This window comes from Tachyglossus aculeatus, chromosome X1, assembly GCF_015852505.1.
Source record: "Tachyglossus aculeatus isolate mTacAcu1 chromosome X1, mTacAcu1.pri, whole genome shotgun sequence".
NCBI classification, from domain to species: Eukaryota; Metazoa; Chordata; class Mammalia; order Monotremata; family Tachyglossidae; genus Tachyglossus; species Tachyglossus aculeatus.
In genome coordinates this window covers 38,503,710-38,527,163 of record NC_052101.1, presented here as the reverse complement: position 1 = coordinate 38,527,163, position 23,454 = coordinate 38,503,710, and the positions used below count along the sequence as shown (strand labels likewise).

At 44.6% G+C, this 23,454-nt stretch overlaps 2 protein-coding genes across 3 annotated transcripts in view; one reads left to right on the top strand and one right to left on the bottom strand.

Annotated features, from left to right (window-relative positions):
* Nucleotides 1-2,944, bottom strand: part of RNF130 (ring finger protein 130) — a 121,014-nt gene extending 118,070 nt beyond the window's left edge. For both annotated transcript variants that reach the window (XM_038772151.1, XM_038772150.1), the window contains exon 1: nucleotides 1,037-2,944. In XM_038772151.1, coding sequence (XP_038628079.1) covers nucleotides 1,037-1,298 — 262 coding nt within the window. In that variant the 5' untranslated portion in view covers nucleotides 1,299-2,944. The remainder of the gene's footprint in view (nucleotides 1-1,036) is intronic.
* Nucleotides 1,549-21,715, top strand: LOC119949847 (basic salivary proline-rich protein 3-like). Its single transcript, XM_038771688.1, has 6 exons — nucleotides 1,549-1,583; nucleotides 1,894-2,081; nucleotides 2,177-2,301; nucleotides 2,581-3,162; nucleotides 11,089-11,100; nucleotides 21,599-21,715. Exons 1-6 carry the CDS (start codon nucleotides 1,549-1,551, stop codon nucleotides 21,713-21,715), a joined length of 1,059 nt encoding a protein of 352 aa, XP_038627616.1.
* The last annotated feature ends 1,739 nt before the right edge of the window (nucleotides 21,716-23,454 follow it).

The following is a 23,454-nucleotide window of genomic DNA, read 5'->3' as shown; positions in this document are numbered from 1 at the left end:
TGTGCGATTTTCAGTAGCGGGGCCAATTTACACTAAAAGTACCCGAGCCTAAAGGCCCGCTGGAAATGGGATGGAGTGTCACTCCTCTTCTAAACCCACCCCCTCTCTCTCTCTCCCCATTTTACCATTTAGGAAGAATGCCTCTGAGGCTTGAAATGCCCATGCCCGTTCTCCTTTGTTCTGGTAAGTGGAGCATTTCAGTGCTAGGCTCCCATCCCGGCTGGATCCTCCTGCCGCCCCCCCTGCCAACCTTCTTTGTCTGCAAACGCGCAGACCCCATCGCGGGGTCGCCACCCGTCATGCAATCCTATTTATTGAGCGCTTACTATGTGCAGAGCACTGTACTAAGCGCTTGGAAATGACAATTCAGCAAGAGAGAGAGACAATCCCTGCCCACGCAGGGCTTTCCGTCTAGAAGGGGGAAGACACTCATTCAATCGTATTTATTGAGCGCTTACTGTGCGCAGAGCACTGGACTAAGCGCTTAGAAAGGCGAGGGCCAGAATAATACACCCTTCTGGGGTTACGGGCTTGAGGTTTCTTTCCGAGATCCTCTCGATTTGGGCCTCACGCTCACATCATCATTGAGAAGCGGCGTGGTTCAGTGGGCAGGGCCCGGGATTTGGAGTCGGGGGTCATGGGTTCAACTCCCGACTCTGCCAACTGTCAGTTGTGCGACCTTGGACAAGTCACATCACTGTGCCTCAGTTCCCTCATCTGTAAAATGGGGGTGAAGACTGGGAGCCCCCCGTGGGAAGACCTTATCACCTTGTAACCTCCCCAGCGCTTAGAACAGTGCTTAATATTAAGCACTTAATCATCAATCGTATTTATTGAGCGCTTACTATGTGCAGAGCACTGTACTAAGCGCTTGGGAAGTACAAATTGGCAACATATAGAGACAGTCCCTAATATCTGATGGCTCGATAAATGCCATCATTGTTAGCTTCTGGGAGCTGGTCCCCGGGTCCCCTGATGCTGGCGACCCCCCGGGGGTCCGTCCCCCCACTCTGGGGGGGAGAGGGGGTGCATTTACCTCCGTGGAGGGGCACGGGTGCCAGGACCAGCCCTTTGACTTCCACCTTGGGGGAGTCCAGCCCGTAGCGGCCGCGGTCGATCCGGAGCAGGACGGGGGCCGCCCGGCCGGAGTCCTGCACGGTCACGTTGATGAGGGCGGTGAAATACTCCTGGCTGACGTTGTCCGCCCCGGCCAGCAACAGGCAACAGTTCCAGACGGCCAGGGCGCCCAGCCGGGGGGCCCGCCGGCCCCACCGCGGACAAGTCCGAGGGCTCACCATCTTCCACCCGCCCCCCGACGGCTTTGCCGCCTAGCCTAAGGACCCCCGGGTCCTCCTAAAGACCCCCGGGCCTCTGGGCAGCGGGACCTAAGGACCCCCGGGCCTCGGGGCAGCGGGATCTAAGGACCCCCGGGCCTCGGGGCAGCGGGATCTAAGGACCCCCGGGCCTCTGGGCAGCGGGATCTAAGGACCCCCGGGCCTCTGGGCAGCGGGATCTAAGGACCCCCGGGCCTCTGGGCAGCAGGACCTAATGACCCCAGGGGTCTCCGGGCAGAAGGCCCTAAGGTCACCCCCGGCTTCTGGGCAGAAGGCCCTAAGGACCCCCGGGCCTCTGGGCAGAAGGCCCTAAGGACCCCCGGGCCTCTGGGCAGAAGGCCCTAAGGACCCCCGGGCCTCTGGGCAGAAGGCCCTAAGGACCCCCGGGCCTCTGGGCAGAAGGCCCTAAGGACCCCCGGGCCTCTGGGCAGAAGGACCTAAGGACCCCCGGGCCTCTGGGCAGAAGGACCTAAGGACCCCCGGGCCTCTGGGCAGAAGGACCTAAGGACCCCCGGGCCTCTGGGCAGAAGGACCTAAGGACCCCCGGGCCCCTGGACAGAAGGGCTTCCTATGGGTCCCAGGCCTCTGGGCAGAAGACTCTAAGGACCCCCGGGCCCTCTGGGCAGCAGGACCTAAGGATCCCCGGGCCCTCTGGGCAGCAGGACCTGCGGACCCCCAAGGCCTCTGAACAGAAGGTCCTCCTAAGGACCCCCAGGCCCCTGGGCAGCAGGACCTGCGGACCCCCAAGTCCTCTGGGCAGAAGGTCCTCCTAAGGATCCCCAGGCCTCTGGGCAGCAGGACCTAAGGACCCCCAAGTCCTCTGGGCAGAAGGTCCTCCTTAGGACCCCCAGGCCTCTGGGCAGAAGGACCTGCGGACCCCCAAGTCCTCCGGGCAGAAGGTCCTCCTAAGGACCCCCAGGCCTCCGGGCAGCAGGACCTGCGGACCCCCAAGGCCTCTGAACAGAAGGTCCTCCTAAGGACCCCCGGGCCTCTGGGCAGCAGGACCTGCGGACCCCCGGGCCCTTTGGGCAGAAGGACCCGCGGATCCCCAGGCCTCTGGGCAGGAGGACCTGAGGACCCCCGGGCTTAAGGGCAGCAGGGCCTGCGGACCCCCAGTACTTCCCAAGCGCTTAGTCCAGTGCTGTGCACACAGTAAGCGCTCAATAAATACGACTGACTGACTGACTGACTGGGCGGCAGGACCTGCGGACCCCGGGGTCTAAGGACATCCGAGCCCCGCGGGCAGCAGGATTGCCTTGGTCCCGCTGGTCGGTGGGAGGAGGCCAGTCCCCCGCCCCTCGGCTCAGGTGAGGAGGGGGCTGCCAAGGCGGGGCCCCAGCGGCGGCAGGGCCATGCAGGCCGATCGAGGCTCGTCCTCCTCCTCCTCCTCCGCCTTCTCCTCGTCGTCGTCGCCGTGGCCGTGGCCGTGGCCGTGCCCTCAGCGGCGGGCCGCCCGGGGGAGGAGCCCCCCCCTCCTCCTCCTCCTCCTCCTTTTCCCTCGCGGCTCCCGGCGGAGGCTGAGGAGGGTCCGGGCCCGCTCCATGCCCCGCGGGAGGGCAAGTTGGGCGCGGGGGCCGGCCCCACGGACACGGGCGGACAGGCGGGCGGACAGGCGGACGGACAGGGCCGAAGGTCCCCGTCGCCTCACGGGCCCGCCTCCGCCACCGGCCACCGGGCAACGAGCACCGGCAGGGCCAGCACCGCCCCGCTAACCCCCCCCCACCTGCGCGCGCACCGCCCCCCGCCCCCGCGCGCGCCCGGGCGCGCGACACACACCACGCAGGCGCAGAGCCGGGACAGCCCCGCCCCTCTGCCACGAGGAACAGGGGCGTGTCCTCTCCTGAGGCCACGCCCACAACCCCCCTGCGCCCTCACTCCCTCACTCCCTCACTCCCTCACTCCCTCAGTCAGTCAGTCACTCACTCACTCACTCACTCACTCACTCACTCACTCACTCACTCACTCTTTCTTTCGTTCTTTCTTTCATTTCTTCATTCATGCATTCTTTCTTTCTTGTTTATTCATTCATTCTGTCTTTTTGTCATTCATTCATTCATTCTTTCTTTCATTTTTTCATTCTTTCTTTTTTCATTCATTCATTCATCTTTCTTCCTGTCTCATTTTTTATTCAGTCATTCTTTCTTTCATCTTTTATTCATTCTTTCTTTCTTCTTTTTCATTCATTCTTTCATTCCTTCTTTCTTTCTTTTTTCATTCTTTCATTCCTTCAATCCTTGTCATTCTTTCCTTCTTTTTTCATTCATTCATTCTTTCTTTCTTTTTCATTCTTTCTTTCTTTCTTTCTTTTTCATTCGTTCTTTCTTTCATTCCTTCAATCCTTGTCATTCTTTCTTTCCTTCTTTTTTCATTCATTCATTCTTTCTTTCTTTTTCATTCATTCTTTCTTTCTTTTTCATTGTTATTTCTTTCATTCCTTCAATCCTTGTCATTCTTTCCTTCTTTTTTCATTCATTCATTCTTTCTTTCTTTTTCATTCTTTCTTTCTTTCCTTTTCATTCGTTCTTTCTTTCATTCCTTCAATCCTTGTCATTCTTTCTTTCCTTCTTTTTTCATTCATTCTTTCTTTTTCATTCATTCTTTCTTTCTTTCTTTTTCATTCGTTCTTTCATTCCTTCAATCGTTGTCATTCTTTCTTTCCTTCTTTTTTCATTCATTCTTTCTTTTTCATTCTTTCTTTCTTTCTTTTTCATTCGTTCTTTCTTTCATTCCTTCAATCCTTGTCATTCTTTCTTTCCTTCTTTTTTCATTCATTCATTCTTTCTTTTTTTTTATTCATTCTTTCTTTCTTTTTCATTCGTTCTTTCTTTCATTCCTTCAATCCTTGTCATTCTTTCTTTCCTTCTTTTTTCATTCATTCTTTCTTTCATTATTTATTCATTCTTTCTTTCTTCTTTTCATTCATTCTTTCATTCCTTCTTTCTTTCTTCATTCTTTCTTTTTCATTCATTCTTTCTTTCATTCCTTCAATCCTTGTCATTCTTTCCTTCTTTTTTCATTCATTCATTCTTTTTCATTCATTCTTTCTTTCTTTTTCATTCCTTCTTTCTTTCATTCCTTCAATCGTTGTCGTTCTTTCTTTCCTTCTTTTTTCATTCATTCATTCATTCTTTCTTTCTTTTTCATTCATTCATTCTTTCTTTTTCATTCATTCTTTCTTTCTTTCTTTTTCATTCGTTCTTTCTTTCATTACTTCAATCCTTGTCATTCTTTCTTTCCTTCTTTTTTCATTCATTCATTCTTTGTTTCTTTCTTTTTCATTCATTCTTTCTTTCTTTTTCATTCGTTCTTTCTTTCATTCCTTCAATCCTTCATTCATTCTTCTAGACTGTGAGCCCACTCTTCTAGACTGTGAGCCCACTGTTGGGTAGGGACCGTCTCTATATGTTGCCAACTTGTACTTCCCAAGCGCTTAGTACAGTGCTCTGCACACTGTAAGAGCTCAATAAATACAATTGAATGAATTCTTTTCTTTCTTTCTTTCTTTTTCTTTCTTTCTTTCTTTCTTTCTTTCTTTCTTTCTTTTCCTTTCTTTTTCTTTCTTTCTTTTTTCATTCATTCATTCTTTCTTTCTTTCTTTTTCATTCATTCTCTTTCCTTCCTTCCTTCCTTCCTTCATTCATTATTTCGTTTTTCATTCATTCTTTCTTATTCATTCTTTCATTTCTTCATTCATTCATTCTTTCATTCATTCCTTCAACCCTTCATTCATTCTTTCTTTTTTCATTCATTCATTCTTTCCTTCTTTTTCATTCATTCTTTCTTTCATTCCTTCATTCATTCATTCACTCTTTCTTTCGTTCTTTCTTTCATTTTTTCATTCATTCTTTCTTTCCTTTTTCATTCATTCATTCATCTTTTTTCTTCCTTTGTTCCTTTCATTTTTTATTCATTCTTCCTTTCTTTCATTTTTTATTCATTCTTTCTTTTTCATTCATTCTTTCATTCCTTCATTCCTTCATTCTTTCTTTCTTTCATTTTTTATTCATTCTTTCTTTCATTTTTTATTCATTCTTTCTTTCATTTTTTGTTCATTCTTTCTTCAATTTTTATTCTTTCTTTTTCATTCACTCTTTCTTTCATTCCCTCTTTCTTTCTTTCTTTCTTTTTCGTTCATTCTTTCTTTCATTCCTTCAATCCTTCATTCATTCTTTCTTTCTTTTTTCATTCATTCATTCTTTCTTTCATTCTTTCAATCCTTCATTCATTCATTCTTTCTTTCTTTTTTCATTCATTCATTCTTTTTTCTTTTTCATTCTTTCTTTCTTTCTTTTTCATTCATTCCATCATTTTTATTGAGCCCTGACTGTGTGCAGAGCACTGCACTAAGCACTTGGGAAGTACAAATCGGCAGCAGAGACGGTCCCTACCCAACAACGGGCTCACAGGAGAGAAGGGGGGAGACTGACAATAACACAAAACAAGTAAACATTCATTCATTCATTCATTCATTTTCATTCATTCTTTCTTTCATTTTTTCATTCATTCGTTCATTCATTCATTCATTCATATATTCATTCATTCCATCGTATTTATTGAGTCCTTACTGTGTGCAGAGCACTGTACGAAGCACTTGGGAAATACAAGTCGGCAACAGATAGAGAAGGTCCCTACCCAGCAATGGGCTCACGGTCTAGAAGGGGGGAGACAGGCAACAGAACAAAAAACCCAGTGCTTTGCACATAGTAAGAGCTTAACAAATGCCATCATTATTAAAACAAAAGTAGACATTCATTCACTCATTCATTCAACCATATTTATTGAGCGCTTTCTGTATGCATAGCACTGGACTAAGCGCTTAGGAAGTAGAATTCGGCAACAAATAGAGATGGTCCCTAACCAACAATGGGCTCACAGTCTAGAAGGGGGAGACAGACAACAAAACAAAACAAGTAGACAGGCGTCAATACCATCAGAATAAATAGAATTATACCTATATACACATCATTAATAAAATAGTGTAATAAATATGTACAAATATACATAAGTGCTGTGGGGAAGGGAAGGGGGTAGGGCAGAGGGAGGGAGTGGGGGCGATGGGGAGGGGAGGAGGAGCAGAGGAAAAGGGGGGCTTAGTGTGGGAAGGCCTCCTGGAGGAGGTGAGCTCTCAGTAGGGCTTTGAAGGGAGGAAGAGAGCTAGTTGGCGGATGTGGAGGGAGGGCATGTTCTCCCAAGCATTTAGTAATAATAATAACTATAATAATAATGGCATTTGTTAAGCGCTTACTATGTGCCAAGCCCTGTTCTAAGCACTGGGGCGGGGGGAAGGATGCAAGGTAATCAGATTGTCCCACATGGGGCTCACAGTCTTCATCCCCATTTTCCAGATGAGGTAACTGAGGCACAGAGAAGTTAAGTGACTTGCTCAATGTCACATAGCTGACAAGTGGTAGAGCTGGGATTCGAACCCACGACCTCTGACTCCCTAGCCCGTGCTCTTTCCACTAAGCCACGCTGCTTAAGTACCCTCACATAGAAAGTGCTCAATAAATACAATTGATTCCTTCCTCTCCCCCTCCTCCCCCTCTCCATCCCTCCTGCCTTACCTCCTTCCCCTCCCCACAGCACCTGTATATATGTATATATGTATGCATTTATTACTCTATTTATTTATTTATTTTATTTGCACGTATTCATTCTATTTATTTTATTTTGTTAATATGTTTTGTTTTGTTCTCTGTCTCCCCCTTCTAGACTGTGAGCCCGGTATTGGGTAGGGACCGTCTCTATATGTTGCCAACTTGGACTTCCCAAGCGCTTAGTACAGTGCTCTGCACACAGTAAGCGCTCAATAAATACGATTGAATGAGTGAATGATTATTTTGGGTGGGAGGGGGACTTGATGGAAGGCTGCCAAAGAGCCCTACGTTGAGGTAGGAGGGTTTTCAGCTCTGAATCTCGCCTCCTCCTTGAACCCCCACCCCTTCCCTTTTGCTTTCCAAGCACAGGAGCAATAATAATAATAACGATATAATGATAACAGGCAATAATAATAATTCTGGCATTTATTAAAGCACTTACTACGTGTCGAGTGCTGTTCTAAGCGCCGGAGTAGATACAAGGTCATCAGGTTGTCCTATGTGGGGCTCACGGTCTTCTTCCCCATTTGACAGATGATGTAACTGAGGCGCAGAGAAGTGAAGCGGCTTACTCAAGGTCAACACAGCAGACAAGTGGCAGAGGCGGGTTTAGAACCCATGACCTTCTGACTCCGAGGCCTGGGCTGTAGCCACTGACGCCATGCTGCTTCTACTTGCTAAGTGCTTAATACGGGCCAAGCACTGTTCTAAGCGCTGGGGTTGATGTAAGGTAATCAGGTTGTCCCACGTGGGGCTCACAGTCTTCATCCCCATTTCACAGGTAAGGTAACTGAGGCACGGAGAAGTGACGGGGTTTGCCCAAGGTCACAGAGCAGGCAAGTGGTGGAGCAGGGATTAGAACCCACGTCCTCTGACTCCCAAGCCCTTGCTCTTTCCACTAGGCCACACTGCTTCTCAAAACGCTTACTATGGGCCAGGCACCTCTTAGAGTACTGGAGGTAGATTCAATCAATCAATCAATCAATCAATCGTATTTATTGAGTGCTTACTGTGTGCAGAGCACTGTACTAAGCGCTTGGGAAGTACAAGTTGGCAACATATAGAGACGGTCCCTACCCAACAGTGGGCTCACAGTCTAGAAGGGGGAGACAGAGAACAAAACCAAACATATTAACAAAATAAAATAAATAGAATAGATATGTACAAGCAAAATAAATAAGTAGAGTAATAAATATGTATAAACATATATACATATATACAGGTGCTGTGGGGAAGGGAAGGAGGTAAGACGGCAGGGATGGAGAGGGGGACGAGGGGGAGAGGAAGGAGGGATTCACAGAGAAGCAGGGTGGCTCAGTGGATAGAGCACAGGCTTGGGAGTCAGAGGTTGTGGGTTCTAATCCCGACTCCCCCCCTTGTCAGCTGTGTGACTCTGGGCAAGTCACTTAACCTCTCTATGCCTCAGTTACCTCATCTGTAAAATGGGGAGTAAAACTGTGAGCCCCACGTGGGACAACTTGATGACCTTGTATCTACCCCAGCACTTAGAACGGCGCTTGGCACATAGTAAGCACTTAACAAATACCCTCACTATTATTATTGTTAGTCATTCAAACGTATTTATGGAGCACTTACTGGGTGTAAAGCAGATAGCAGCTTAGCTCAAAGCACTGTGGGCCAGACACCTCTTAAAGTGCTGGAGATGGATTCATTCATTCAGTCAGTCTATTTATGGAGCGCTTACTGTGAGCAAAGCAAGACAGCAGCCTGGCTTAGTTGAAAGAGCAAGGGCTTGAGGACGTGAGTTCTAATCCCTGCTCCGCCACTTGTCTGCTGTGTGACCTTGGGCAAGCCACTTCATTTCTCTGTGCCTCAGCTGCTTCATTTGTAAAACGAGGATTAAAAATGTGAGCCTCTCATGGGACAATCTGATCACCTGTATCTGCCCCAGCGCTTAGAAGAGTGCTTGACAAGTACCATAATAATAATTATTATTATAGCATTGTACTAAGCACTTGGGAGAGTACAATACACAAACAGACACAACGAGCTCACAGTTTAGAGGGGGAGACAGCCATTAATATACATAAACAAATAAATAAATAAATAAATAACAGAAATAGGGTAGATACAAGCCAGTCAGGTTGGACATAGTGCAGGTCTCCATTTTACAGGTGAGGTCACTGAGGCACAGAGCCGTAAAATGATTTGTCCAAAGAGTCCTACGGCAGACAAGTGGTGGAGGGGGGATTTGAACTCAGGTCCTTCTAATTCCCAATCCTGTGTTCTATCCACTAGGCCATACTGCTTCTCATTTGAGAAAAGTCGGGGGAGATGAGGCCATATTTGTCCCACCCCTCCTCTTTCCCATCCTACCTTGCCCCCCGACTCTTACCTCTCTCGGAGTTGATAAAAGGGATTTAGAGACGCACTGTGGTCTAGTGGAAAGCGTATGGGAGCCAGGGGATGTGGCCTTTATTCTCTGCTCTGCCACTTACCTTCTGAATGACTCTGAGCAAATCAGTTGTTTCCTTCTAGACTGTGAGCCCGTTGTTGGGTAGGGACCGTCTCTCAATGTCGCCCACTTGCACTTCCCAAGCGCTTAGTACAGTGCTCTGCACACAGTAAGCGCTCAATAAATACGATTGAATGAATGAATTGTTCTGTCTGCAAAATGGGGATTCGCTGCCCGTTCTCTTTCCCCCTTGGACGATAAGCTTCATGTGGGGCAGGAACCGTGCCTCACCTGCTGATTTTGTACCTTTCCCAATGCTTAAGATAATACTTGGCACATAGAAAGTGCTTAACAAATACCACAATTATTGTTATTATTACAAAGGACTCTGAGAGGTCTGATGAATAGTCATATGGACCTGGGTCACACACCCACTCCAAGCCTGAATCACAGGCAGAGCCAGCCTGTCAACAGAGCTGGGTTGAATTGTGTAGACCCCTGAGACACACTCTCTTGGAGCAGAGTCTCCATCTTCCAAGTTCTTGTTGCCCCCTCTTAGCACTCATCTGTACATTCGTATTTTTAGTAATAATAATAATAATAATGGCATTTGTTAAGCACTTACTATGTGTGAAGCACTGTTCTAAGTGCTGGGGGGGGGGGGGGATACAAGGTGATCAGGTTGTCCCACGTGGGGCTCACAGTCTTAATCCCCATTTTACAGATGAGGTAACTGAGGCCCAGAGAACAATGTTCCCTTTTGTTCGTATCATTGTTTCTATTCTGTTACTCCTTCCTACTGTGTGTTTGGCAATATGTGTTGGCCTATTTCCTCAGTAAACTGAAAGTTCCTCTCGGGCAGGGACTGCATCTTACCTAATACAGGGTTATGCACAGTGCGTGGGGGTATGTGTGTGCAGTGTGTTTTTCCTCTGTGGCTGAAAAAGACACTAGTAATGGTGAGATTCACCCACGGACAAGGTAGGAGGTATCCCACCACCAGTGTGATGTGCGCTTTTTAGGGCAGATGATCCATGCTGAGCCAACCACATTCTCCCCCTGCCGCCCTGTAATCAGTAGCATGTGTTTCAATCAATCAATCAATCAATCAATTGTATTTATTGAGCTCTTACTGTGTGCAGAGCACTGTACTAAGCGCTTGGGAAGTACAAGATGGCAACATAAAGACTAGTTTCAGACTAGTTCATTAGGTTCCAGGTGCAGTCTTGGGCCGTGCAACTTGGAATACCTCCGCGTGTGTGCTAAGGAGCAGACCCTGCTGTATATAAACACACATTAATCAGTAGCAGTTATTGAACTGTTACTGTATACAGAGCACTGTACTAACCATTTAGGAGAATGCAGAAGAGAAGATATGATCCCCATCTTCAAGGAGCTTACAGTCTAGTGAGAGAGATAGAGATTTTTTAATAATTTACGTAGGATTCACATACAACCAAACACGTGCCCACACTCCACACGCAGTAGGGAAGCACTCGAGTTTATATTGTTGATGAATATCCATTTAAAGTCTCAATATTTTTCTAACAAGAGAAAAAATCCACTCACGATTGAAATCTGTTCCCTCCAATCAATTCAGAAATCCCCTCTCTCTTATGTGTATCTGAAAATATGTGTGGAAGTTTGGGTGTTCTTTAGGATCATTTGTTCGTTTTACGCCTCTCTCTTTTGTAGAACAGCTTTCTTTGTGATTGTGTGTTTGTCTTTTCTCCCCCAACAGATTATAATCTACGTAAGGACCAAAACTCTGTCCTCTTTTGTAACACCAGTCAATCAATCATATTTATTAAATTATTTCTCTGTGTCGAGCATTATCCGAAGCACAAGGGAGAGTACAATAGAGCTAGTAGATATGATTGTTTGATTCCGGCTCTCAAGGAGTTTGCAATCTAGGGTTGGGTGGGGACGAATAAGCTGACATTCATTCATTCCTTCATTCAATCGTATTTATTGAGCGCTTACTGTGTGCAGAGCACTGTACTAGGCACTTGGGAATTACAAGTTGACAACATACAGAGGCGGTCCCTACCCAACAACGGGCTCACAGTCTAGAAGGGGGAGACAGACAACAAAACAAAACATATTAACAAAATAAAATAAATAGAATAGTAAATATGTACAAGTAAAATAGAGTAATAAATCTGTACAAACATATATACAGGTGCTGTGGGGAGGGGAAGGAGGTAGGGTTGGGGGGATGAGGAGAGGGAGAGGAAGGAGGGGGCTCAGTATGGGAAATTACAGAAAGAAGGACAGGGACTGTGTCCAACCAAACAACCTTGTATCTACGTCAGTGCCTGGCACACAGTAATCAATCAATCAATCAATCGTATTTATTGAGCGCTTACTATGTGCAGAGCACTGTACTAAGCGCTTGGGAAGTACAAATTGGCAACACATAGAGACAGTCCCTACCCAACAGTGGGCTCACAGTCTAAAAGGGGGAGACAGAGAACAGAACCAAACATACCAACAAAATAAAATAAATAGGATAGAAATGTACAAGTAAAATAAATAAATAAATAAATAAATAAATAGAGTAATAAATATGTACAACCATATATACATATATACAGGTGCTGTGGGGAAGGGAAGGAGGTAAGATGGGGGGATGGAGAGGGGGACGAGGCGGGAGTAAACGTTTAACTAGGGAATATGCCTGCTAATTCAGTTGCATTGTGCTCTCCCAGGTGCTCAGAACAGTGCTCTGCACATAGTAAGCACTTGATAAATACCACTGATTGATTAAATACCATCGATTGACTAACTAGACTATTTTCTATCAATGTACTCCAGTGCTTGGTACAGAGCTTGACACGTAGTAAGTGCTTAACAAATACTTCTTTTCTTATTTGGAGAGGACTGCTGGTTGCCAATTGGAGAGTGGGGGTGCCAGAATGGAGTACTTGTGGGTCTCTTCCTTGGGGTGTTTTGGTTTTAGTTAAGCGCTTACTATGTGCCGCGCATGGTACTAAGCGCTGGGGTAGAGACAAGGTTGTCAGGTTGGATGCAGTCCCTGTCCCACATGGGGCTCACAGTCTTAGTCCACATTTTACAGATGAAGGAACTGAGGCAAAGAGACGTGAAGTGACTTGCTCAAGGTGACTCACCAGACAAATGGCAGAGCAGGATTAGAACCCAGGTTCTTCCAGCTTCCAGATCCTTGCTCTATCCACTAGACCACACTGCTTCTCCTCTTTTCAAGGAGGCACTTTGTTGGTGAAACCTGCCCCGGCCATTAAGGAGGCAAATAAACTGCATTTGAACTCCATCCCGTTCCTCTCCATATCGAACAGAAACTCCTTCAAGGCATTTCATCATACATCTCCCTGCTGCCTTGAGCAGTTTTCCAAAACATCAATCACATCAATCACTCATATCTACTGAGCGTTTTCCGTGTGCAGAGCACTATACTAAGTGGTTGGGAGAGTATAGTATAACAGAATGGGTAGACACAGTCCCTGCCCACAAAAAGCTTACAGTCTAGAGGGAGAGACAGACATTAATATTAAATAAATTAAATTACCGGTGTGTATGTAATCAATCAATCAATCAATCGTATTTATTGGGTGCTTACTGTGTGCAGAGACCTGTACTAAGCGCTTGGGAAGTACAAGTTGGCACATATAGAGACAGTCCCTACCCAACAGTGGGCTCACAGTCTAAAAGGGGGTTGAGGGAGGGGTGACTAAAGGGTTCATATCCTAGCTCAAGGGGGATGCAGAAGAGAGTAGGAGATAAAGAAATGGGGGTTTAATTGGGGAAGGAATTTTGGAGGAGATGTGGTCTTAATAAAACAACGTTCTGCATTTGTTTCCTCAATAGAGAAGCAGCGTGGTTCAGTGAGAAGAGGCCGGGCTTGGGAGTCAGAGGTCATGGGTTCTAATCCCAGCTCCGCCACTTGTTAAACTGTGTGACTTTGGGCAAGTCACTTAACTTCTCTGTGCCTCAGTTCCCTCATCTGTAAAATGGAGATTAAAAGTGTGAGCCCCATGTGGGACAACCTGACTACCTTGTACTCCCACCCAAGTGCTTAGAACAGTGCTTGACACATAGTTAGCGCTTAACAAATGCCATCATCATTATTATTATTCCTCTCCCTCTGATGTATCCATTCCCTTCTCCCTACACACTTCAACTTGCACTCTTCATTTTTCCCAGGCTAACCTATTCACTGCACCTCATTCTCATCTCTCCCAACTCTCACCCCTTGTTCATAGTCTCTCCGTATTCACAGAACTTTGAAAAATACATCTCCTCCAGGAGGACTTTTCCTATTAATTTTTCTTTTCCCTGAGTTACATTGCTTGATTATTACCTCAGCAAATCTGCATTGAAACGCACACACAAATGGAAACACACTCACACCCAAAGCATTTCTCTACTTATAGACTTCCATGTCCTACTACTTAAACAGACTCCTCTATCTGTAAATTCTATCTCTAACTTACGTCGGGCCTGATCCCTCTACTAGATTGTAAATTCCTTGAAGTCAGGGATCACGTCTACTGTTTCTGTTATACTCTCCCAAGTGCTTAGTGCAGCACTTAGATGAACCGCTCCCTCCCCAGCCCCAGTCCCACAGCACTTAGGTAAATATCTTTATATTCTACTATTTCCCCTATTCACAATTTCTTTTTTATGGTATTTGTTAAGTGCTTACTATGTGCCAGGAACCATACTAAGCTCTGGGGTAGATCCACGCTAGTCTGGTTGGACACAATCCATGTCCCACTTGGGGTTCAAAGCCTTAATCCCCATTTTATAGATGAGGTAACTGAGGCATAGACAAGCTGCCTTGCTTAAGGTCACACACAGCAGACAAGTGGCAGATCTAGGGTTAGAATCTAAGTCCTTATGATTCCCAGGCCTGTATTCTCTCCATCAGGCCACGCTGCTTCTCTAAATTTCTAATGTCTGTCTCTCCCTGTAGAGTGTAAGATCCTTGTGGGCAGGGATTGTCTACCAACTCTGTTATATTGTATTTTCCCAGTCAAGCAATCATATTTATTGAACAGTAGGTGCTAAATATATATTAACTATATATATATATTATATGTATATATATTAACTATATATATATATTCCCAATATATATATTCGGGATTCCTCACAGTCTAAAAGGGGGAGACAGAGAACAAAACCAAACATACTAACAAAAAAAAATAAATAGAATAGATATGTACAAGTAAAATAAATAAATAAATAGAGTAATAAATATGTACAAACATATATACATATATACAGGTGCTCGGCTCCGGCTCCCAGCTCTACCAATTGTCAGCTGTGTGACTTTGGGCAAGTCACTTAACTTCTCTGGGCCTCAGTGATCTCATCTGTAAAATGAGGATGAAGACTGTGAGCCCCCCCTGGGACAACCTGATCACTTTGTAACCTCCCCAGTGCTTAGAACAGTGCTTTGCACATAGTAAGCGCTTAATAAATGCAAAAAAACCCTAAATAAATACTATCAATCTAGACTGTAAGGCTGAAAGCTCATCCTCTAGACTGTAGCAGGGAATGTGACTGTTTATTGTTGTACTCTCCCAAGTGGTTAGTACAGAGGTCAGAGTCAAAGGTCATGGGTTCTAATCTCAGCTCTGCCACTAATTAGCTGTGTGACTTTGGGCAAGTCACTTGACTGTGCCTCAGTTATCTCAACTGTAAAATGGGTATTGACAGTGAGCCCCACATGGGACAACCTGATTACCTTGTATCTATACCAGCTCTTAGAACAGTGTTTGACACATAGTAAGTGCTTAACAAATGCCATAATAATAATAATTATTATTTTACAGTTCTCTGCACACAGTAAGCACTCAATAAATACATTTGAATGAATGAACGAAATGAACAGGAATCTCTTCCCCTACCATGAAACTCCGGTAGTCATACTCGGGCACACAAAGCAGCAAAGTGAACATATGTAGAAAAAGAAGGCCCAGGGGAAAGGGAAAAAAGAATAGCTTATACAATTGAATCATGAGGAAAATAAAAGTGGTGGGATGTAATTATTTGAACTGGATTCTGGCCAGCATACTTGGACATCTGTATCTAATTTAGTAACGGAGTAAGTACTCCAAGAAACCTGGCCCATTCTTCAGAATGACCGAAAATAAAGCAATCCTTAAATTCCACCTAAAGAACATTCTTCCGATGGATAACTCAGAAATATGAGTCATGGTACTAATTTTCTGCAGAAAAATGGCCAATCCAATCTTTCCACCTATATAGAGTTGCTATGCTTTCTGGGTGATGTTGCTGATGAGAACATACATTTTAGTTATCTCACAGTACTCAAAAATCTTGTCTTAAAACAAGTTGTTACTATTTGGTATTATGGCTACTGGGCCCCTCCCACTTAGCACTGGTGTGGTTTCCTTAATGGTTATGCATCTGTTTGTGGCTACATGTAAGATTATAGTAATGATCAACTGTAGACTTTTCCTGTTTCCTTGATCTGTACCTGATGGATCTACTAAAGGTATATGTTGGTCTATAAAACCCCAGAAAAATACAGGTAACATTTTGGAGTAGTATCCAAACATTAAAATTTTACAACATATTTTTTTTCTTTCATTGGTGCAATACTGTGGAAAACCAGAGCTTACTGGTTATTGGCCTCAAACCACTTTTTTCTGAAGTGGTAGGGAATGGACTGTAGTACAATAATATTATTTTATTTTATTTTGTTAATATGTTTTGTCTTGTTCTCTGTCTCCCCCTTCTAGACTGTGAGCCCACTGTTGGGTAGGGACCATCTCTATATGTTGCCGACTTGTATTTCCCAAGCGCTTAGTACAGTGCTCTGCACAAAGTAAGCGCTCAATAAATATGATTGATTGATTGATTGATTGTAGAGTGCTCTAAACACAGTAAGTGCTACTACTATTAGGTCCTACCGATTCTTTTCACAGACAGTTGTATAATAGGCTCTTGGTATCAGTCAGTCAGTCGTATCTATTGAGTATTTACTGTGTGTGGAGCAATCAATCATATTTATTGAGCACTTACTGTGTGCAGAGCACTGTACTAAGTGTTTGGGAGAGTACAATATAACAGACACATTCCCTCCTCACAGTGAGCTTACAGTCTAGAGGGGGAGACAGCCACTAATATAAATAAATAAAATTACAGATTTGTACAAAAATGCTGGGGGACTGTGCTGTGGGGCTGTGGGAGGGATGAATAAAGGGAGAAAGTCAAGGTGGAGCAGAAGGGAGTGGGAGAAGGGGAAAACAGGGGAAGGCCTCTTGGAGGAGATTTGCCTTCAATAAGGCTTTTAAGGTGGGGCAGTTATTGTCTGTCAGTTATGAAGAGGGAGGACATTGCAGACCAGAGGAAGGACGCAGGCCCGAAGTTGGTATGTTAGAAATGGTTACCATATTTTTTGGAATATAGAGTAATTTGATAGGCAAATGATTCTGTATAGTTTAAAGTGTTCTGCAGTATTCACACCTTTTCCCTTTTTGGTAATTCTTCCCCAGGGACACTGCACTTCATATACAAAAATAAAAATTCAGATTACTTTGCACCCAACTAACTTGTTTCTTCTGAAAGTCACACGGCATTTTGTAAAATCAATTTTGCCTCGTAACACGCTTGTGCGGTGGAAAGGAAGCATTACCATATCCATTTGGCAAATAAATAAGCGGAGGCTCAGAAAGGTTAAAAATATCCACAAAGCCTCTAGTCAAATCTGGACAAAGTAGAATAAGGCTATTCCCTATGCAAATGATTAAATTAAAATACTTGTACTTGTATGTTTAGGAGTTCTATAGTGCATTTTTTATCAGTATTGTCCTTTTTCAGCATCTTCTCAGCTCCCTCAATTTTACAATTTTTCTCTTGTAAGAGAAATAGGGAAGTCAAAGCCTCGGGTGCGTTACCATTTCCTGTTTGTTTGGTTTTAATTCCTCATTCACATTCTGGAGAGAGGTTGATTTCTCTTCTTCACTAACTTCTCCAAAAGCTGCAGTTGTATCAGGAAACTGTCCACATTTCCGATGAGTTATGAAACCCAGAGATCATGAACAGTTCTGAACTACATAAGAAACTTGTACAGGGTTCAGAGGAAATTCTTGAAGATAACTTCTTCTCGAACATAACCTGTCTCTTCTAGACTGTGGGCCCACTGTTGGGTAGGGACCGTCTCTATATGTTGCCAACTTGTAATAATAATGATGGCATTTGTTAAGCGCTTACTATGTGCAAAGCACTGTACTTCCCAAGCGCTTAGTACAGTGCTCTGCACACAGTAAGCGCTCAATAAATACGATTGAATGACTGAATGAATGAACTTCAGATTTGGAGAATTAGACGATGAGGGGAAAACTAAAAAGAAACCTCACGTGCGGAAGGGAGATTTTATGATGGTTTTCAGTCTAGAAGAGTGGTAAGGAAGAAGGAGGTGATCAGCCATTCTCTGTTTCTTTGCAAGAGAACACTAAGAAATGTGTTTAAAATGCATCAAAAGGGATTTAGGTAAGACAGAGAGGATTTTCTGGGAAAGTTGTTAAGCAAGCACTGTGGCCTAATGAAAAGAGCATGGGCCCGGTAGACAGAGGACCCTGGTTCTAATCCCAGCTCCACCACTTGTCTGTTGTGTGACCTTAGGCAAATTACTTCACTTCTCTGTGCCTCAGTTACCTCATCTGAAAAACGGGGATTAAGACTGTGAGCACTATGTGGGACAGGGACTGTGTCCAACCTGATTATTTTGTATCTCGCCAAGTACAGTGCCTGGCATGCAGTAAGTTCTTTATGTGTACCATAAAAAAGAGGATCTTCTCCAAAGATATTTTTTAAAATGTCAGAGTTGCCTGTCTCTGGAATGGCTTGGACTGGATATAGCCAGACCAAGCTGTATCTAAGGTACATTCTCCTTCTGCCCCTCCCAGTTCTGATTCCATTGTGCAGTACGGACAGGAAAGAGATTGCTGATGGCCAAGACCACCTGTGTGTGTCCCTTCCTATGGTGACTGTCATTTGACAAGGCTTCCTCCTTACTTTACTTGTGAAGCTCTGGACAGAATGGCTTTAAGAAGCCACAGAGGTGCTAAAATGGTGACCTGCAGACAGCTATAATGGGTCCCATGACATCAGGAATTTTTTTTTTTAATCCCCTGCCCCCCCCCATGGTATTTGTTAAGCATTTACTATGTTTCAGGCACTGTACTAAGCACTGGGATAGATACAAGTTAATCAGGATGGACACAGTCCATATCCCACATGAGGCTTTCAGTCTTAATCTTGCAGTCTTGAGAAGCAGCATGGCTTAGAGGAAAGAGCATGAGCTTGGAAGTCAGAGGTCGTGGGTTCTAATCCCGGCTCTGCCACTTATCAGCTGTGTGACAACTTCTCTGTGCTTCAGTTACCTCTTCTATAAAATGGGGATTAAGACTGTGAGCCCCACGTGGGACAGTCTGATTACCTTGTATCTACCCCAGCAATTAGAACAGTGTTTGACACATAGTAAGCGCCTAACAAATACCATCATCATTATTACTGTTATTAATCTCCACTTTACAGACTTATTCACTCATTCAATCATATTTATTAAGTGCTTACTGTGTGCAGAGCACTGTAGTAAGCGCTTGGGAGAGTATGATTTAACAATAAACGGTTCAGTACAACAATAACAGATGAAGTAGCAGGCCTGAAGAAATTAAGTAACTTGCCTAAAGTCACCCAGCAGACCAGAGGCGGAGCCGGGATTAGAACCCAGGTTGTTCTGACTCCCAGGTAAGGGCTGTATCTACTAGGCCACGCTATTTCTCCAAGGTTGATACTCTGAGCTAAAAGTCAAATATCCCAAACCTTTTACATTAATACTTATATTACAGTTTCACCCAAGGACGCATCTACAGCCGTTTGCTCTCCAATCAATCATCAATCATAGTTACTGCGCACTTACTGTGTGTACAACACCGTAGTAAGCACTTCATTCATTCGTTCATTCTTTCAATCGCATTTATTGAGCGCTTACTGCGTGCAGAGCACTGTAGTAAGCGCTTGGGAAGTACAAGTTGGCAACATGTAGAGACGGTCCCTACCCAACAACGGGCTCACAGTCTAGAAGGGGGAGACAGACAACAAAACAAAACATGTGGACAGGTGTCAAGTTGTCAGAACAAGAGAGTATTATATAACAGAGTTGGTAGACATGTTCCCTACCCACAATGAATTTACAGTCTAGAGGGGGAGACAGATATTTATACAAACGAATAAATTATGGCTATGCATATAAGTGCTGAGGGGCTGAAGGATATGGTGAATAAAGAATGCAAATCTAAGTGCAAGGGTGATGCAGGAGGGATTGGAAGAGGAAGTGAGCGCTTAGGGAAGGCTTCTTGGTGGAGATGCGCTTTTAGTAAGTCTTTGAAGGCAGAGAAAGTGATCGTCTGTTGGATGTGAAGGGGAAGGGCGTTCCAGGACAGAGGCAGGTCGTGGGCTAGGGGTCGGCCGGTTAGATGGGCGAGGTACAGTGAGTAGGTTAGCGTTAGAGGAGCCAAGTGCGTGGGCTGGGTTGTCATAGGAAATCAGGAAGGTAAGGGAGGAGGGGGCAAGATGATTGAGGGCTTTAAAACCTAAGGTCAGGAGTTTCTGTTTCTCCACATACTCTGTGTCTTAGGGGCCAAGAGGAAGTTAGGCAACCTCAGTGAAAGGTCTTTACTTAATTTTAGGTGGCTGGGAAGGGTTTAGTTGTGATTGGACTCTGGACGACTTGGGTGGTAGCACTGTGAAGCCCTCCCTGTACCGGTCCCCTTTACCACCCGGGATGTTGGACTCTGAGCCTTGAATTTTATGTTGTTTATGTTTTCCAATCATTCTTAGATTGGGAGTCCCTGGAGGATCAGGGAACATGACTAATTCTCTCCCAAGTATTTTTTTTCCAGGACTTAGTACAATTCTTGGCACTTAATAACTGCTATTACTTCTCCTTGTCTTTCTCCTCTTCCTCTTCCTCCTCCTCCCCACCTCATCCTCCTTCTTCTCTTATTCCTCCTCCCCCTATTACTACTTCCACCACTATAACTTCACCTGAAACTAAAGTCACACCTTTTCCTACATTCCCATCTACCGCTTTCTTCAGTTTAAAATTTTGCAGACTTTACCAACACTTTTGTATTTATTCTTATTCTCTAACGTTTCCCCTACCCCTAATCTTTTTCAATGGCAGTCTTCCCCTATAGACTGCAAGTGCTTACCCGGCAGGAATTGAGTCTGTCGTATTGCATTTTCCCCAAGTGCTTGCTATAGTATTCTGCACACAGTAAGTGCTCAAGAAATACCATTGTTTGATTAATTACCTTGACAGCCTTGAGTCCGGACCATATGCTTTTTGGGACACACAACCTCTTTACTCAACTCCTAACCTGAACCCCACAAAGACAGTTGTATTTAGGGTGCTGCAACACATCCGTAAGGGAGAACCAAAGGAAATTTCAGGTGAATTCTCCATTTTCTTCTGGAAAGCCTCAGTTTATTTCGGCTTCATCCTTACCTTAGCAGCTTATTCTCATCTTTTCCCTCTCTCTTGGTGAAACCTTCGACATCCGCCTGTCCTCGTGTAATGGAGAAGCAGCGTGGCTTGGTGGTAAGAGCCCGGGCTTGGGAGTCAAGAGGACGTGGGTTCTAATCCCGGCTCGGCCATTTGTCTGCTTTGTGACCTTGGGCAAGCCACTTCACTTCTCTGTGCCTCAGTTACCTCGTCTGTAAAATGGGGATTAAGACTGTGAGCCCCACGTGGGACAACCTGATTACCTTGTATCTACCCTAGAACTCAGAACAGTGCTTAGCAAGAGTAAGCGCTTAACAAATACCATTATTATCATTATTATTATCATTTCATCTACTAGCATGGCTCAGTGGAAAGAGCCCGGGCTTTGGAGTCAGAGGTCGTGGGTCCAAATCCCAGCTCCTCCAATTGTCAGCTGGGCAAGTCACTTCACTTCTCTGTGCCTCAGTTACCTCATCTGTAAAATGGGGATGATGACTGTGAGCCCTTCACGGTACAACCTGATCACCTTGTATCCCCCCAGTGCTTAGAACAGTGCTTTGCATGTAGTAAGCGCTTAACAAATGCTATTATTATTATTATTATTATTATTATTATTATTAGTTAATAGTGTAATAGCGGCTGTAACACACTATTGGAGTCGGAGCACCACCTAGGGGAATATAATAAAATGACAAAATAACAACTCGGTGAAAAATTGCTGCCAAAGATTTCAATTCGGACCCGGGGAATTGAACCATTTTCGAGAAAGTGGGACAGTGACTGGAGCAGACTTCTAATGCCGGGAAAATTCACTTTACCTTTGAGACCTCATCGAGACCAATAAAGCTCAACCATATAGGATATGTTGCCAACTTGTACTTCCCAAGAGCTTAGTACAGTGCTCTGCACACAGTAAGCGCTCAATAAATACGATTGATTGATTGATTGATAGGAAGGAGCTGTTTGGGCTGGAAGAAAAAGACATCAAAACGTCCTTTAATCTTCTCATCTCACCCACAGTACTCATTTGTCAGAATTTAGCTTCCAAAGATACTGAACTAGGGTGGTCCAGGAGAGAGGGGTCCCACTTTCCTTGAGTTCAGAAAGAGGGATTAGTTTTTTTTTTTATGTGACAATGTATGTTTTTCTGTTCCAACATTGAATGGGTTATTACCCTTTGGTGGTATTGATCCAGTTTGACGGGTTTAGTTAACCTGCTCTGTTATTTCCCCCAAGAGTGAAACAGAGAGGGAACCGTACTTAGGGTTTCTTGGATGCAGTCCAAAACCTTAATCCAAACCAGGACATTGTTTGAGTTCTGTTATGAAAAAGTTTGAGTTTTGGGTGAGGAAGCATAATAATAATAATAATAATAATGATAATAATAATGGCATTTATTAAGTGCTTAATCTGTGCAAAGCACTGTTCTAAGTGCTGGGGAGGTTACAAGGTGATCAGGTTGTCCCACGGGGGGCTCACAGTCTTAATCCCCGTTTTACAGATGAGGTAACTGAGGCCCAGAGAAGTGAAGTGACTTGCCCAAAGTCACACAGCTGACAATTGGTGGAGCTGGGATTTGAACCCCTGACCTCTGACTCCAAAGCCTGGGCTCTTTCTTCTGAGCCACGCTGCTTGCCTAGTGGATAGGGCACAGGCCTTGTTTCTAATCCCAGCTCCGCCACTTGTTTGCTGTGTCACCTTGGGCAAGTCACTTAGCTTCTCTCAGCCTCAGTTCCCTCATCTGTAAAATGGGGATAAAGACTGTGAGCCCCTTGTGGGACAGGGACTGTGCCCAACCTGATTAGCTTGTATTAGCGCTTAGAACAGTGCCTGGCACCTAGTAAGCACTTGACAAATACCATCATCATTATTATTAATGAAATCAAACAGATTAAGCAGATTAATCCTTCTCTACTCTCTTAGCATCTATGGCATTGTGGGAAGCAGCATAGCACAGTGGATAGCGCACAGGCCTGGGGGTCAGAAGGTCATGGGTTCTAATCACACCTCCCCACTTGTCTGCTGTGTGACCTTGGGCAAGTCCCTTCACTTCTCTGTGCCTCAGTTTCTTCATCTGCAAAATGGAGATTGAGACTGTGAGCCCCACATGGGACAGGGACTGTGTTCAGCCTGATTGGCTCAGCACTTAGTACAGTGCCTGGCACATAGTAAGCGCTTTACAAATGCCATAATAATAATTATTATAATTCTATATTTTGCTCATTTTAGAAATGGCAAAAGCCTACTGTAATATGTTTGTATGTATTTATTACTCTATTTATTTTACTTGTACATATTTATTCGATTTATTTTATTTTGTTAATATGTTTTGTTCTGTTCTCCGTCTCCCCCTTCTAGACTGTGAGCCCACTGTTGGGTAGGGACCGTCTCTATATGTGGCCAACTTGGACTTCCCAAGCACTTAGTACACAGTAAGCACTCAATAAATACGATTGAATGAATGAATGAATGATATTAATTTTCCCAATTAGGTATTATAACACACCTCTTAATGTGAAAGAGCCTACCAAAATCACATCTCCTTTAGGAACCCTTTCCTGACTAATCTCTCATCTCCCCACT

Coding starts and splice junctions, on each gene's coding strand:
- LOC119949847 (XM_038771688.1), top strand. CDS start 1,549: ATGACCCCAGGGGTCTCCGGGCAGAAGGCCCTAAG. Junction 2,082..2,176: donor CAGGACCTGCGGACCCCCAA/GTCCTCTGGGCA, acceptor GGTCCTCCTTAG/GACCCCCAGGCCTCTGGGCA. Junction 2,302..2,580: donor CCAAGGCCTCTGAACAGAAG/GTCCTCCTAAGG, acceptor CCCCGCGGGCAG/CAGGATTGCCTTGGTCCCGC.